This window comes from Mercenaria mercenaria, chromosome 15 (assembly GCF_021730395.1).
Source record: "Mercenaria mercenaria strain notata chromosome 15, MADL_Memer_1, whole genome shotgun sequence".
NCBI lineage: Eukaryota > Metazoa > Mollusca > Bivalvia > Venerida > Veneridae > Mercenaria > Mercenaria mercenaria.
In genome coordinates, this window is record NC_069375.1 from 56,601,638 (window position 1) to 56,620,122 (window position 18,485).

At 34.1% G+C, this 18,485-nt stretch overlaps 1 protein-coding gene across 2 annotated transcripts; it reads right to left on the reverse strand.

Annotated features, from left to right (window-relative positions):
• Positions 1 to 1,090: 1,090 nt before the first annotated feature.
• LOC123555483 (sulfotransferase 1C2A-like) lies at positions 1,091 to 18,418 on the reverse strand. 2 transcript variants are annotated; one of them, XM_045346101.2, is made up of 6 exons: positions 18,283 to 18,418; positions 5,863 to 6,053; positions 4,450 to 4,773; positions 3,902 to 4,005; positions 3,457 to 3,634; positions 1,091 to 2,706 (listed from the first exon to the last, which is right to left on the reverse strand). In XM_045346101.2, the coding sequence occupies exons 2-6, from the start codon at positions 6,026 to 6,028 to the stop codon at positions 2,594 to 2,596; spliced, it is 885 nt and encodes a 294-aa protein (XP_045202036.2). In that variant the 5' UTR covers positions 6,029 to 6,053; positions 18,283 to 18,418; the 3' UTR covers positions 1,091 to 2,593. The 2 variants fall into 2 exon arrangements, with proteins under 2 accessions (XP_045202036.2, XP_045202030.2); XM_045346095.2 differs by lacking the exon at positions 18,283 to 18,418 and adding an exon at positions 6,701 to 7,129.
• Between the last annotated feature and the right edge of the window lie 67 nt (positions 18,419 to 18,485).

Sequence of the window (18,485 nt, forward strand, 5' to 3'; positions counted from 1 at the left end):
TGTTTGTTTTACATATAAGTTCAAAACATCTTTTACTCACCATATCTTACATTTTCACTCGTGGCTATGCCACTCACTGATGAAATACACTGAGACAAACAGATAGCCTCTAATTATCTAATACAGTTAATCGAAAAACTTACTATTGGTAAATCGACATAATTCATTAAATATTTTAGAATTTTGGTTTAGAACGTGTAGACCAAATTTGCAATTTCTGTATTGACAATACCATTTCGTACCTATGACAGAAGGTAACTGATTTGTGTTGAAGTTTTCTGATATTCAATTTCAAAGATTGTCTTAGGTTTTAGTTTGTTCCATTTTTCTTTATCATTCACTGCCTAAAGGTCACTGGTACATTAACTGAAACTTGAATCTATTAATAACGGTATAAAAGAGCTACTTTGCTATACAAATAACTGTATTTTAATTCAATATTGATTTGTATACACGTATGTAAATGTTTGCAGATATGTTGTTGTTCAGATTTAGGTTAGCTTATCAGAGACCCTATCTTCGTTTTGTCGTAAAATATTTAAAAAATGATGCGTCATTTCATTCCTTATGGTTTGAAAAAAGACGTAATTTAAGAATGTTTAGTACAATACTAATGTTTAATATTACACGTACACATTAGTAATTATATGCATAGGTTATTATTAATGTGTACGCGTCCTTTATAATTCAGAAGTCAACACAGTTAATTATCATGCATGATTTCTGGTTCTAATTTATTAGTAAACGCGTTTATTTTGATCTGCTTAATTGACAGTGTGTCCTAAATAATCAGTACAACACATGAACCGTTCTACATTTTAACCCATTAACAAGTAAACAAATTGTACCTGTTATCTGAGGAAACGTGAATAGACATAGATTATCTGCTAGTTGTGAAGAAGTGAATTAAAGGATGACCTACTGTTGTAATACTGATATGGGATAAACCACCTGAATAAAAACAACACCTATATTCAGCTTTACTTTAACAAGGTAAAATGTCGCTCCTGCAAATAATGCACCCAAAGCACTCAACAAAATTAGTAATCAGCCACCAAAGTAATTCGATATTCATATAAATGACCACATAGCTTTTTAAAACTTTATTTAATATCAGGATTTTAGACATACAAATACCCACAAAAATTGTAACAGGCAAAAATAAATATCAAACAGAAAACAAAATCAAAACTACTAAAAGAAACGTAGCCTCCCCAAACAAACTGCAACTCTCAGCACACTGTCACGTACACAACAAACACAGACATGTAAAACACACAAAACGGAAAAAGAAACACACGAGGACAATGGTCAGTTGCAAAAACACAAATGAAGCGTATAAAATACATTTAGATTTCGTTTTGTCTTTTCAATCGAGACGACGTTGACTGAACATCATACATGTTTGTTTCACATGATTATGAGATCTATGGTCACAAGGATGACAATTAACCAAGAAGAGCAGCAGATGTTCTTTGTTTTTGAATCTTGAAAATGCTAAATATTCTGGCGGAAGACCAAGCCTGATCTGTGTTGAAATATTGTATTATTTTAAATATTGATATATGTGTTACAAACAAAATCCAAGATGGCCCTAGGTCGCTCACCTGAGTAACATACAATAATAGTGTAAACATGTTTAACCTAGTGATTTCATAGAGATACATATGCTGACCAATTTTCATTAAGATTTGACCAAAACCCGTTGCCTCCTGAGTGTAAACAAGCTTATCCTTTGATTTGACCTGGTGACTTAGTTTATGACACTACATGACACGGATAAAAATTCGTCTGATATTTCATGCAGACAAACATTTTGACCAAGTTTTATGCACATCAAATGAACAAGAGCATTAACAAGCTTTCCGTTTGATTTGACCAGATGACCTAGAGATCACCAAGATTATCGTTCTGTGCACGTTTGCATCAAATCAAAGCATAAATGTAACCTCTATATGGCTGAAAGGGTCAAAATAAAAAAATGCCCCTTTTAGGGGCAGTAACTCTAGAACCAATGATGGAATCTAGCCAGTTTTCGTAAGGAACCGAGATCTTATTGTGACTTAAATTGCATCTAAGTGTAGATGAAATCAAATATAAAATGTCACTTCTATCGTGTTCACATGGTAAAAACTAACAAATTTTGGCTCTTTCAGGGGTCAGTCAGGGGCCAGATTTCGAAAGGAACTGATATGTTATGCCAATACAAGTTTTGTGCAAATTTGATTAAAATCAATTGCAAAATGTGGTCTCTATCATGTTCGCAAGAAATTGTGGACGGACGGGCGGACGCCGACGTATGCCGACGGACGACGGAAGAACGGCGATCACAAAAGCTCACCTTGTCACTACGTGACAGGTGAGCTAATAACATGACTGCGGTTAGAAATAACATTAAGTGTATGTTACTTATATAGCATCAAAGCAATCTGTCTACTCCTCAGGACAGTAGGATATCATAGCATGTCAGAAGAGTGTGTTATACATTATTTGAAATAAATTTGGATGCCTGTTATCTGTGAACAATTATTTCATTTTTCATTTTGTATTTTGAAAACCGGTGTCAAATTTACCGTAACATTATCATTCTATATTAATTCCATAACTTATAGTTGAATATGCTGTTCTTCAATTTCTCATTTACTATTGCTTCAAATTCTTGATTTTGTGCAACTGTAAAGTGGTTCTTCCAGTCTCCAATAATCCCTGAAAAAAGGATAAAACGTTTTCAGTGATGATAATGTATTACGATTGTTTATCACAGAACATTTTGTTTCACCAGTCTTTTAACATTGACTGAAGCAATTCAATGATGACTGTAAGGTAACTTAAAGGCATATTTGTTGGTATTTGTCCATAAAGTTACATAAGTTTTCCAGAACAAAACACAATTTGTTACATTTGACGTTTTCAGAAATCTGTAAGCACATAATCTCAACAAAGATCTAATATCAGTTAGAAAGAGATAATACAATTATATTACAAAATCAGAATAGAAAGCAACCAAATAAAATAAAAACAGACTCAGTTTACTGAGTTTCTTCACGAGAGATAATGATATGTGCAACATCTGTCACGGTCATTAACCAGAATGCTATTTTATAGATTTATTGAATGGACATCCGAAAGGACCAGCAAATAATAATGTTGCTTCTGTAGAATTTAATAAAATTCCACAAGGCTTTTAATGTGACGTTTAAAAAGAGATGATTTACAGAGATTTTATACGTAAATTTGTTTAACTCTAGTGGTTTAGTCAGGTTTAGATTACAGCCAATGCAAAAACGGTGTGATCCGAATATATCGCGGATCAAGTAATTGTTAAAATGTTTTGCTTTTAGTCGTTTTTCTGTTAAATATAAGCAGTATTTTACAGCATGTCCATTATCACAGACAACGCCTAGATGTTTAAATTACAGTAAATATAAAATAATTTTTAATACAAAATCATACTACCTTTTCTGAAAAGGATGGATATTCCTTTCTCGTCAGTTAGACGTGTTTTTACTTCCCCACTGTCAACATCTGCCTTTAGATTCTCAAGGGAGCACTTGTTTAACACAGCTTTAAGGCGTTCATCAGAGTGATGCAAGCCAAGGTATTTCTTAATGCGACGTAATTCATGTAAACTGTCCTAAAAGTAATGGTATAATTTTATGTTTCTATAATACTACAATCAATGTGACATTCCAAATTGAAGATGGAATGTACTTACGTACTTAATTATCATATTATAGCACTCTATTTTTGAAAATGTGTAGACGTATTTGATTAAACAACGTTTTCTTTTTATTTGCTGTATCTAATGTATAACTGTTGTCAGTGGAGACTGAATAGTTAAATGGAAATACTTTAAATGAAATGACACATTTAATACAGATTGTACGTATTCAATGACTACCCTTTTTAGATCTTCATATTGTACAATTAGTATATCCAAATCAGGTCTCTTGTTGAGTTCCTTCTGCCAGCTGTTGTAGTATTCAAAGTAAGATCCCATAGGAACTGAAATAACATTGTTAGTGTGTGTTATTATTTTTTATTTTCGCTAAAACATGTTTCATTCTAAAATCATTAATGGAAGGTATTTTGAAAGAAGACTACGATGAACTTAGCAGGGGTTACACGTACATAAATTAACGGAGCATTTCAGGACTATCGTAGATCAAAATTCTAAAAATATAGAAACTATATACGAATATCAGTAATATATTTATAATACAATGTAATCTACTGTTACTGCATGACATTTATCTATAATGAATGTATCCCTACGCAGTTGATTTATTTATTTAGTATAGAAAGGTGCATTTAATGGGGATTTTCAGCATTTGAGGTAATTATCTAAACATGCAATATATGAGAGGTAGATCGACAATGCACATCGTTTAGTATCTATAATAGCGATTTTATCTGATTAACTGTACAAAGTATAAAAGTTTAACCTACTTTTCCCTTCGAGCCAATACTTTAAATATGTGTCCCATGATAACTTGAAGTTAACATATATTTTCTGTTTTCTCAACATATGAAACATCGAAACAGCTGTGTCTTTTGGATTTCTAAAGAGAAGAATCGTTTTCCCGCCTTTTGCAAAATGTTCGACTGGGAGATGTTTTGGCGGAAAATGGGAGGATATTATCCTTCGACCATTTCTTTGAACCTCTTCTTCAATATCATGGAAATCGACGAGATAAGGTTGATAGGACAACATGTCGTCTAACTGACCGTCGTACATAAGATAATGTAATAGATTCGTTAGCCAGTGTGTGCCTGAAACATATGAATTCTTATATCCCATGAGTTCTAACTTACTACGACGTAACTTTACTCAAATAATGTTAAATACAAATCTTTCATATAATTGAATATAAGCAAATTCGTGAATTTTGATGTTATATTTAATATGTTTTCTTCGTTTATGCCACATTCTAAACAGTTTTGGGCAGGCTTTTTTTCTGAAAATTTGAGTAATGATTTAAGCGGCGACTGTGGCAGAAAAAGATAACTGTGATGCCCCGAGTAGTACATATTGATTAAATGCGAAAACTAAATGTTAGGTTAACAACTATTAAGAGATTAAAGTAAAGGTAATTTTGTTAATAAATAAAAGCTGTTATAAATATCATGGTTGATTTCCATTGTCATTCAATTTGCCTAAGACAAATCATGCATTACCTCATTAAAATTGTATGCATTTACTACATCGTAGTCATGTCTAAAGCTATTAAAAGTCTTCCACTGTTAAGTGACTTTTGTTTCAGAGAAATTGTTGTGTAAAGGCAAACTTATTAATGAGAGACGAACTTATAAAAATAAAATACAATGTCATATAAAACAGTTCCAATAATTTTGCAGTTAATTAATAGGCAACGGCAGGCCTTATTGTTGCCATAAATGATGATATTTTTCACAGCTGACGAACTATTATTTTCCACAGCAATGCTTAAATCTGACTGTTTTTGTAGAAATTGTAAAATGCTTGACGTTTCATTATGAAAATTCTTCCTGGGTCTTACTACATGGCCCTTAGATATAATGCGGCCAGACATGATTTACATGTATTATTACGTTGCTAGGTAACAAAAACCATTAACTCGATTAATAAAGTGCTCATTCCTATAAAATTTTCACTGGCCATAAATAGCTGACTAAAATTTGCTCGCACAAAGTTCACGTTTCCAAACATGGAATGTGGAAGCACTCTGGTTTATTTTTGTTTGCTTGAATTGTTTGTAAAATATGAATTGCTATTTGTAAGAAAGAATGCTATTTTTCAAGAATGAAAACTGTTATGTACTTTGTAAAAAAAATTGTATACACCGAATGCCTATCGTACGTATAATTATCCAATAGTCATACCTGTCTTCGGACAACTGCAGAGCAGCACATCACCAGCTTTGTATGGAAAATTCTTCACATATAGAAATCTTTGCAGGATTTCTTCTTCAGTTTTGAAAAATGGTATTGGAAAGGCCAGTCCATTAACCTCAATGATTTTATAGTCATTATCGTCTTCAAATAACATTTTCTTAATTGTAGCTTCCTCTCACCTTTGGAATAAAGAGTTGGATTATAAACACGAATTAAAACAGTTATACAAAATGATTACGCCGGCTTGAGGAATACTCTACTTAATACATCAATTTTCATACTGTTATCTTTAGCTTTTCTCAGTTTTTATTTCGGAAATGAATTTTACACATCTTTGCAGAACGGAAAGCATTTTTTTATAAAAAAATGGTACAAGATGATAGGATGCAGCCAATGTAACCAAACAAAAATAGCAGACTCAGTTAGATTGAATCTGTTTAACTTTCAGTGGTAATACAATGTGCTCCACCCCTCACCGTCCAAAGGGGATCTTTAAAAATTTTGCTAAACATTGTATGGAGTCCACGTTCTTAAAGGTAGAAATACACGTAATTCTGTTTAAGCAAAACATTTCATAGTCGCAATATGGCTATAATTATTTGTTTTTAACGTAATTGTATGGACAAGACAGTAAAGTCGCGAAACCGCACAATTAAGGTCGAGCCGGTAATAGAATCTGTTTTAGAGTTTTAGAAAATAATCACATTGTTACATGCATAATAACTATTTGTCTCAGTGCACAATGTCATTCAGGTAAGACAAGTGGTTTCGCAGAAATTTGCAATTTTGAATAAAATGATACAATTCTGATACAATGATAACTTACGTTACTGATTTTTGCGTACACTACTCTGGAACAACTTCAAACTGGAGCGGCGATTCTTATCTAAATCCTAAACTGCATGTCGTCTAAAGATAATCCATCTACTTTATAAATTGTTTTGTTTTGAATGAATTAACCGCTAGATATAATTAAGGTTACGTTAATAATCTTTATAAGTAATAGATGGGTACTCCGACAACAATCGGTTTATTAAACACACTTTTTCTGACATCTGACCGAAATATGTAACTAGAAGCATTAGTTATAATGCATTCTGAACACGCTGTCAAACAATTGAATGCGTTTGGGTGAATATAAACATATATTGTTATCTTATCGCTGTACATGGGGCTTTGAATTTTAATCAATCCCTTTTTACATAACTACACTGATTTTAAAGATAAGTGAAACCGGTTTTAAATAAATCTGAACAGGTCAGCCAATCAAAATCTTCCCTTTGTATATTTTTCCTTGCTCCACTTTCCCCAAACAACCTTCCCTTTAATCTACCCTTTACCCCTTCCCGCCCCCTCTTTTTTAATCTGTATTTTGAATATAATTCAAATGTACTTGTTGGATCTTGAATCAACCCGTCTACAATATTTTTCCATTATAACATAATTTTGTTATTGGCCTACTTTGCGATGCATGGCTATATAGCTGTGTGTTGGGATGCTCGATGCTTCCATGAAAACTATCCTTACCTTTTTATTTTTTGAAGTGTTCAACTTTCCAATGATTCGATGCAAAACTGATAACAGCATAGCCAGAAAGTCAAACACTAGTAACTTGTATTCTACAAGATTTTCAAAATGCCGAGAAATATTTATATCTATTCGCAATTGAATTAAAATTTTACAGTTTTGTATAATGTGGCATTCCACCAAATGTTGTCACGTGTCTTAAGCACGGTTTGTTATTACATCTTCTCCCTAAAGTTGGGTAAATCCCGTCCCTGACAGGCAAACATTGCAGATATTTTAAATAATCAATGACATGTGCAGTATGCATAGTCGATTAAAAATGCAATGTGATAAAAAAAGTTATTATACCTCACATAACTGTCCAATGCAAATTTCCCATTAGTTTAACTTGAATAAAATATCATATTCCCCAGTGATTTTATATCACACGCGCAAAATCCTTATTTTCAATTTCTGCGCAGGTGATATGATCCATAATTTCATATCACATGCGCAACAGCGTTATTTTGTCTTTCCTGCGCATGTGATATTATTGTTTCATATCACCCCATGAGAGATTGATACTTTCGCATTGATTATTTTCTTTTTTATGCTATGTGTAAAACATTTCGAAAACAATTTTTCATCAAATATTGAATCGAAACTGCAACAATAAGCTTGGAAATGATCTAACTAAGAAAATGAGTGCTCACACTTATACGTTTCATTTAGAGAAAGAAAGCTATCGCCTTTTTTCGAATGCTACTGACTGACGCAATGTTGAAATATTAAAAAATAAATATAGGGATCAGCGATATGTAAACGTCTCGACTAAATCTATCAAAAAAGTCTTATTACAGCAAAGTCGCCACAAATTACGAGTCCTAACAAGTAAACACTTTTTAATTCTGTATTCATTATTTGGTTAGTAATTAGTTTTTAATGTTAAATAAATTATTATGTTGATTTTCCAGTTAATGCTTTGACCCTTATAAGCTTTCGGTATAATAAAATAAATATTGCATTCCTGAGAGGGTGAAATGAAAAATGTTCATCCCTCGAAATATGAATATAGACCTCGGCTGGCGCCTCGGTCAATATTCATATATCTCGCGGTGAACATTTTTCATATCACCCTCTCAGGCATGCAATATTTATATAATACCATTTGCTTGATATCATTTTTAAATTAACATAACCGTTAATGAGATGATGATGGTTGGTCGAAAGTGTTTTAGAGGTAGAAGGTACACTGTGCACTGTGTTGCACCGCAACTTTGTTATCCTAGGTCGCAAGCAATTTTGTAGCGACCACACTTATTGACCTGTCCAATGCCTTTGAACGCCTACTTGTAATTGTCTTCTGAATACGCTGGCATCCTATCGTTTCTTCGACAAGGAAAAAGATATATTTTACATATGCAGGTCTGTACAATAGAAAACAAGGAATTAAAAGGTACTGTATTAACAAATGGCGTTCTACATGTTTATGTTATTAAATGTCTTTTCAAATGTTATATTTTTGTTAATAGATAATTGTACATTGTACACCCTGTTCATCATAACTCCTTTTATTTTCACAAACGTGATTTTGTCCTTTATATCAAAAAGCAAATTACTTTTTGAATCGAATGAAAGTTATTCCAGATATAACTGAAGCGACAATTGTATGAACAAAGACTTTTGAAAAAAAGCAGATTTCATAGAAAACAGTCATATACGAATGTAATTTCTTAAAGACTTATTTGGGTTGGACATTGACTTTTTACGTCTGGAATTTTTGCAAAGTCTAGGACTCGGCAGCTCAACATATTTTCACGCCTATTTTTGATGTTATGTCGGTTGAAAAAAAAATATCCTAGGTCACAAGCAATTTTGTAGCGACCACACTCATTGACCTGTCCAATGCCTTTGACCGCCTACTTGTAACTGTCTTCTGAATACGCTGGCATCCTACTCACAATAAATATGTGACACGATATGTTCATTTCTGTCACGAGTTACGGACTTATGTGCAAACAGGCGGATTTTCATTTGTCAAAGGTTGAAACAATTAGTACATTGGACAAAACTATAAATCTCTTTAACAGTTGGAATGGAATTTGCATACGATTTAGGTCAATATCAAACACTACTTTCATTGTAATTGGCACGAACTTTGAAGTAAAAATTGTAATTATAGAAATAATCATATTTTGCGAACTGCCTGTAAGTTTTTTTTTTTTTTTTTTTTGTTTTCCTGAAAGTAAACTTCAGAAAACAATGGAATTACTATAAAAAACTGAATTGAATTCGATTGCATAACTTTTACTATTTTTCATCATTTTTGTGTTTGTGTTAAGTGATTGACAAAACATAAATTACATAGTTGGTAAAACCTACTTTGTCTGTCTGTGATTTCCACAGTTTGAAACACAGATCCAAAGACTATAATAGAGTTAAAACTGTGAACAGTCTTTTTACACTATTCCCTTCTATTTACATAATGTCATAAGTTGTGGTTTGTTCCTCGCGGCTTTGTCATCTAGAATAAGGTAGAAAAATGTTCAGCTTTTCGACAGCACTAAAAGCTTAGTGTCCTTACATAAACAGAAAGCATGAAATGTTCAATATTTAAAGTACATCTTTTTTATGGAAGGCAAGAATGAAAAGTTTCCTTTTTTTCTGTTTTTTTTTTTTTAAATAAGGACAATGGGAAGATACATAAAGATATAACTTCCACATTTGGAAAAAACAACTAAATTTAGCTAATTTCCTGATTGTTGTAATGGTAAATGATCTCTATTGTGACCTACCCATAACTAAGCGGTCATTAATTGTTTATGTTTTATATCCAAAATGGAATAAAAGTGGAATGAGCTAATTTTTATTGATAAAATTTGCCTTTTTAAGAAAAAGAAACCTTTTAAAATGACATTATTGTCATAATGCAAATTTCTTCTTAACCGTAAAATATACAATGCAATTTGACATGTGATAATGTGTACTTGAATAACATAACTTTAAAATGTCCTATTATAACTTTTATCAATCATGCATACATGCAGCCATGTATGCCTATTATTAAGTACAAGGATTTCCATATCACATCATCTTCAATTTCCTCTCGTTAATTAGAGGCCTAACAAATTTAAAACAAAAGAAAATCACCATATTATACCACATATATACCACAATTTCTCAAACAAATATACATCTATGGCAAATACAACACAATGCAGCAGATGCCACAGGAAAGAGCGTGCTCGCCGATTTCAATGCTTAAATCTGGAGCTATCAGAAGAGTAACACATACATCAGCGATGCAGCGTGGCAGAGGAAGAAAAACATTTTGTGGACGCTTTCTACATTGACATGACAGTGTGTGGTGAGAAGTTGGGTACTAACCTAACTCAACTAAAGGAGAGACTGATCTAGCTTGATCTTATTGAAGATATAAGATTTTTTATTGTGCAAACATGACATAATTCATGGATATGTCTGAGTTTTGGACCATGTGTTATAAGCTGTGAGTGAAGGTGTATAATGTGGAGCTATTATTTCAAGTTCTAAGCAAAATCCATCACATGATTGATATTTAGGAAACAGCGTGGAAACTCACCAAAACATAAACCCGAAAACCCATTTAAAAGGGGGAATACTTTCTGATATTTTTGTGCTAGAGATATAAAGTTTTACATAATGTACATGATGATGTTGAACAAAAATTGTCATTTTGAAGGTGAAAACAGGAATAGAGTGAAACTGAATTTTTGAACACAATTTACACCGGAAAGGTTTTGTTAAAAGGGGACATACTTCATAAATTACATTTAAAATGTTAAACAGAAAATTATGGATTTTCAGTTTAAACGTTGTGAAAGATATAACTCCGTACATCCACAGGGGCAATATCTAAAAGCTCGCTTCAACGTTTAGTAAAACAGAGTTTTTGATTCGATGCCCTGTTTGTGAGCATTTTGCTTCCAGCTGCATATTTCATGTGACGATTCAATGGAACATCACATGAATATTTTCTTTAATCTTCCACATTTATATTCTCTTTACCTATACCTTTTGGGATAATTTACTATTAAATAGTGAACTTAATCAAATATGCATAGCAAAATAGCTAAATCTTTAGCCTGTAGGCGGCAAGTGATTTTGCCTTTGCAACCAGGGCAGATCGAGATCAGCCTCCACATCCGTGTAGTCTGGTCATGGTATACACTTTTCACTTTTCAGTTAGTTACTTTTCAGTGAAAACTCATTTGAATAATTGAATGATGGACCAATTATTTTCAAAAATTAGCAGGGAAAGGGTTATTTAATTGCACGGTACGTTATCATATAACTGCAAATACATTCCAAATTGTTACAAGATTTTGTGTCATACAGTATGCCAGAAATTATAATCCGATAAGTAAAAGTCATCCTGAGTCCCATGGCAATATTTAAACAACATCCATTTTTATTTGTGGATATATGAATAGAGCATATTTGTTTTCTGTCAGTGTAAAATCCAAGTATTCCACCAGTTGCAATTTTTTGAGGCTTAACTAAAAGATACTTTGAGCTAACATGCAAAACTAACGCATGATTTATTCCACGTCTGTTAAATAAATTTTGTCAGCTCTCTCCACATCACCCACGCAAAGACACTCCAATCGCTACAGTACTCACAACAGCTTAAGGTCAGAAAGTTAATGATAGTAAAATTGAAATACTTCCATAAGACTTCGATACATCTTAATATAGTTTTATATCATAACCGTTTAATTTTCATGTCCGTCATGATTCACAAGTGACAAATACTACTAAGTCTTCATTGAATTCTAGTTCTATTTGTATTTCAAACTATTTTTCATTTATACACCCCCGCTCCCGTATGCAGTTCTGCATTCAGTGAAATTATCAGTTTTAAAATAATATCTCTTTGAATGATTGGAGGCTATCGTAACGGTTATATTTCAGTAATCTTTGAAAAGCAAAATGTCGCATGCTTTTTTTAGATTTGGTCAAAGAGGCATAGCTCAGGTAATATCGACCTACAAAAAATGTTTAAGATTATTTTCCTTTGCTAGCACTCAAACTGTTGATACCACCATCATGTTCAAAAATAAAGAAATAACTAAATGTCGATTTTTTATCTGAAGCGAACACTGTCTGTTAGCAGATTTATCAATTATCACAACTGCAATTTTATTGTGCCGGTGTAATGAAGTATTTCGACTCCCCCGGTCATTATTCTATAGAAAAAATGACCCCCCGGTCATAGTATTATGACCTCCAGACCATAGTACTATGACTCCCCAACGTGAAGTAAACTTAACCTCACGAAGAATATTGACTTCCATAAAAAAACGACCCCCGGTCTTTTGGTCAAATTTAGTGATAACTCATGTATCTAAGGCCTAATTGCTGCATTTTATACCCCCACTCGGGGGAGGGGGCATATAGATTTGCACTTGTCCGCCCGTCCGTCCGTCCGTCCTTCTGTTTGACCATTAGCCCCATATACCATCACTTGACACAGAAATCAGAGCATTCCGCAACGGGAAAAGGGATTCTATTTCTAGACGCTGTATCTTGGTGTATACATTTTTTCAGGAAAATAACAATTCACAATACGTTCACAAAGCATACCAGTGTCAGTAATCCCTGCAAACTTCGGTATGAAGTAAATCTTCAGAAGAAAACTGCACAAGGAACTGCTAGCATAGAACTTAGTATTAATAGAAGTTTCAATACTTAGCAGTGGCAGTAAAGCACGGTAGCGGCAACAATAGAAAGGTATAGTAGTAGTAGTAGTGGTAGTGGCAGTGGTAGTGGCAGTTGCAGTAGCAGCAGCAGCTGCAGCAGCAGCAGCAGCAGCAGAGGAATAAGTGACAGCAGCAACAACAACAGCAGGAGAAGAAGAGGTAGATGTACAAGACGTATTAATGGAAGCAAGTATAGTAGTATCAGTAGTAGCAGTTGTAGTAGTAGTAGTAGTAGAAGTAGTAGTAGTAGTAGTAGTAGTAGTAGAAGAAGAAGTACATGTAGTAATAGCAATAGAAGTAGCGGCACCAGTAGTAGTAGTACAATCAAAATGTTAACTATTGGCAATGGAGGGTATTAGAGTTGTAGATCTAGTAAAATTGTCCGTTAGGTTTGGTGGGGATCACTTTTTAACAGATATTATCGTCGAACGTCTTTTTAGGAGCCGGTGTTTTACACGGAAAGAGTAACTTTTTTTAAATAGAATAATGTCCGGGAATCGATATTGTATGAGAGTTCGAATGTAGTAATTTCGGCAGTGAGTATTTTACATGGAAGGAGTCACTTTTTCTATAGAACAATAACCGGGGTCGTTATTCTATGACATTCGAAGGGAGTCATCTTTAGGGAGCCAGTATTTTACTTGGAGGGGTCAGTTTTTCTATAGAATAATGACCGGGGGTCGTTTTTCTATAGAGTTTTCAAAGGGAGTCAGTTTTTCATAAGGGGAGTCAATATTTTACAGGAAAGGAGTCACATTTTCTATAGAATAATGACCGGGGGGTCGTTATTCTATGGGGGTCGAAATCCTTAATTACACCGGCTATTAACAATCTCCCCTTTCCTTAACTCTGTGTTACTATATTGTTTTTGGCCTTGACGGTCATTGTGAATATTCAACTTTAACCCTTACCCTGCTAAATTTCTAAAATGCACTGATCCATCATTCAATCTGGGCAGTACCATTTATTATTCGAAGGGGTGTTCACTGAAAATTTACTGACTGAATAGCGGATGTGTAGGCTTATCTTGGTCTGCACTTGTCGCAAAGGCAGAATCGCTTGCCGCCAGCAGTGTAAAGGTTAAAGATAATTTTGATTAAGCCGATGCGGGTATTAAGCATTATTTTCTTTGTACATACGTCTATAATAATGTATAGGAAATGTCTGTTTAAGCACTATATTGAGCGTACTGCTGCTCCCCCGTTCAATACGTTATTTCAAAAGTCTCAGTATTGGTGCAAAGTGTACGCGCCTAGGTATAATATGATACCTCTCTGTTGTGGCTTAATATTTTCCTGTCGCAATGTGTACTTTCAAAAGTCTTAGTATCGGTGCAAAGTGTGTGTACATAGCTACAATATGATACTTTTCTATTGTATACTGCCAATCACAAGATCCAGGAGAATCGCATGCGTATATAAAAATATACAAGCATGGATTAAGTTTAAAGAGAAAATTAGGAACACCAAGGGGAGTGTTAATATTGTCTTGTCGTAATGGAAATAAATCCTCGGTCCTCTGGAAACATCCTTGAAAGAATGTCCTTGGTCTTTTAAGACATCCAAGGGTTGTTTTGCAAGGAAAAATCCCAGGTCCTGAAATTGTCTTAAACAGCGTAACTTTCTACCAGATATGTGTGATATAATGTGTAAGATATGTCCGTTTTTGCGATATGTGAAGTGTACTGCTACTCCTCCGTTTAATACCACCATTCAAATGTTATATGAAATAGCGGTATTAAGACCCGAAGTTTGACCTCTGAATGTTTGCTTGCAATGAACGATAATTTGGTCCCAGAGGCACAGTTTTTACTTGCAGCATGGTATTACAATATTAAGCCCCTGCCGTGTGATAGGTAACTTAAATAATAAAAACGAAACGTATCATATTGTAGTTAGGCAAATACACTTTTCAACGACACTAAGACCTTTGAAATGTGACATTCAACGGGGTAGCAACAATGCATTCAATATAGTGGCAAAACGGACGTTTGTTATATATGTGCGTAGAAAGTTCTGTTTATTTCCGAAATCGGGGACCACGGTATCTTAGTTTGAAATTAACTCTAGGATCATCTAACACTAGTAAGCACTTAATAAGGCCAAAGACATAAACCTTAGAAATCGTGATTTTTCACTACGTTAGAACCAGAGGAACATTCGAGTTTTGGGTGAGTTTTGGGACCCGGATATTTTTGGATGCAGTGCATGCTAGGATGGTCCTAAATGAACAAGCACTGACCTATTTTAGTAATATTCACAGTAAAGGGCTGCTTAATATTTTATATTGTATTGTAAGTAAGTTCTTGGATTTTAGGACATCCCTGAGACAATTACAAGGGAATATTTAGGTAAAAAGCGTTGATTTTTATACACATATATTTTAATTAATAATTATGTATAAATTATATCCGTTTTGGCGATACACTAGTGTTGATTGTAAGAAGAAGTACAGGTCCCAAAATTGGGTAATAAAATGAATCTTTATTCGTACATGTGGATATAATCATGTATAATAACTGACAGTATTTTACACTATATTTAGTTTACTGTTTAGTGCACTGTCGCTCACTCGTTTAACGTAACCTTTCAAAAGGCTCAGTGTATTGCGAAGGGTATGCGGCAAGCCACGCAATGATATGTTTCATTTCTTGTTTCGTTCTGCCAATTACAAGCTTCAAAAAAAATCTACGTATATAATTATGTAAAAGAATTGTTGGGTTTCGGTACTATATTTTTTTCTATAGTTTTCACATTCAAGAGCACTGAGATTTGGCTAAATACAATATATTGTTATATGGTAAATTAAGTAAGTCACTCGTCCTCTAGGGCCATCCCAACGTTAATTGCATAGAAGGTTTACGTTGTTCGAAATTTTGTAAAAAAACGTTGGTTTCTATACACATTTGTGTACACTAAGGTATAGAAAATGAACTTTTTCGCCCTACATGTAGCGTACCGATGATCCCCCATTCCATTTGTCATTTCAAAGGGCTCAGTATCGATGCAAAGTGTGTGTGCCTAGCTACTATATGATAACTTTCTTTCGCATTTCTGCCAGTCACAAGGCACAGTACGTAAACAGAAGTACAAGTGATTTTTGGACACAGATATATGGCATGCAAGTCATTCTAGGATACAGTCTGACTAAAGCACATATCCTATTACGCTACGCTTAGGATCTGAACACGAGCTATTGATAGCCTCGTTCTGACGACCCTTCTGCTAGCCAGTCAAAAGCTAACTTACAACATTCCGCAAGCTTAAAAAAGCCTTGGTTTTTGATATCTACAATTCCTATGTCGTAAAAGGTCAGATAGCCGGTTAGCTCAGTCGGTAGGGCACTTGCTCTGTTAGCGAGGGGTCCCGGGTTCGAACCTTGGACTGACTGCAAATGTTTCTTACTCTTTAACATTCGAACAAGTCGTCTGATTGGTTCAAATCAAAATAGATTTGCGAAAATAAAAATAGTAATATTGGAAATTCAAAATATACAGAAGACGAATGTGAATGGGTCGTTCTCAGATCTTCGTTTAGAAGATAAAATACTTTAGTCAGATTGTTCTAGGATATTACTTTATGATCAAGCATTGACGAACCTTTAAGATAAACACGCACAGAAACGGCCCAAACTGGACATCTGAATACTAGCGTCATTTCTTCCCTTAAGATCGGGATTGTGAAAAATTCGTGCTTCGTGAAGATTTTTGATACTCAGATATTTTGCAAGCAATTCATAATGAAATGATCCTAGATTACCAAGCACTGACCTACTTTCAAGATAAGCACAGAAACGACCCAAAACGAGATATTTAGTCTATGATATTATCAATATTTCTTTACACATTCTGTGAAGTATTCGAAGTTTAGAAGTAATGTTTGGGACCCGGATAGTTTCCAAGCAAGTCATGCTAGGATGGTGTCAAATGACCATACACTGGACTATATTAGAAAATACAAACCGAAATGGCCCTAAAATGGACCCTTCAAAAGATCGTCATTTCTCTATGGTCGGTATCTGTGAAGTATTCGAGTATTAGGGTGATGTTATTAACCAGATATTTTGCAAGCAAGTCATGCTAGAATGTACCTAAATGATCAAGCCATGATTTACTTTGAAAAATACACAACGAAATGAAACTGCACCCTTAAAATTGCCATTCCTCTCCACGTATGGACGTGTAAAAAATTCGGTACTGTGTTTTGGGGAGATTTTTTGAACCAATACATTTTTTTTAAATATATCTACTAGTGATAAAATGCCATTTAAACTTATACAGTTTTTTAGAAATGAACACAACGAATTATGTTAACAATAATAATAAATTAAAATAATTCATCGCCCGATAAAAAAAGAAAGAAAAAAGAAAACGATTTGTCGTATCTCCATTTCTTGAAATATAGAGATATTGGTTCAGTTGAATCAGATCTGAAATGCCGTATGTCCAGACGCATCCTTTGCTTACCTAGGTGGTCTAGTTTTCACGTTCTGAAAATGTCAGAATATCAGATTTCCATATCTTAACCAACTTTTCCGAAACAGTATGTCTTATCGCAATCAGCCAGTCAAGTAACAGAATGTGATCACAATCAGCCATCCAAGTAACAGAATGGTGTCACGTGATAAAATTGCTAAATCTGAAGTGTCGTTTGTCCAAAACTCGGGTTTTGCATTAAAAAATAAAATGTCATAAGTCCAAATCATACTGAAGACTAGTTATGAGAAAAATATGATCGTACCTACAAACAATTAAATCAAATTTTGACTGAACAAACGCTGAAGAGAATTCAAAAGGTCAGACGTTGCCTATGATATACTAAAAGTATAGCAGCTTTAAATTTTCAAAAAAAGTTTTTATAACAAATAACGTTTTGGCGAGTTGAAATTTAAAGTTCAATTTTCTCAAAATGTGAAAAGTAATGGTTACGACAAATCGGTTTTTAGCAGACATGGCAGCAAGACAACACGGCATAACCCAATTACTGTGGTGTACTGAATTGCTATTTGTCAGTATGCACATGTCGCCGGGCCCTAATGATGTTTCGAATATAGCGGCAAAGGTAATTCATCGCTTTGTGAAACAATGAGCAAAAGCTATGTAGAGCTTATGAGCAACACTATTTTAAAGATGAGTTGTCGCATAAAACCAACTAGATCTTACCTCAAGCAATTTGCAAGACACGGGTACCAATTTGCAGCTGGACCGACAGAGGCAATCGCGATAAAGTGTCATGCCCAATGATACACCGCAATGGGAATAAGTAGCCAGGAATCGAACACGTTCCCTACCCCTACCTCAGTGGACCTCTCGACAAATGCATATTGCCTTCTTCAGTGGCGCTGAGTACATTGTTTTGTAATTAA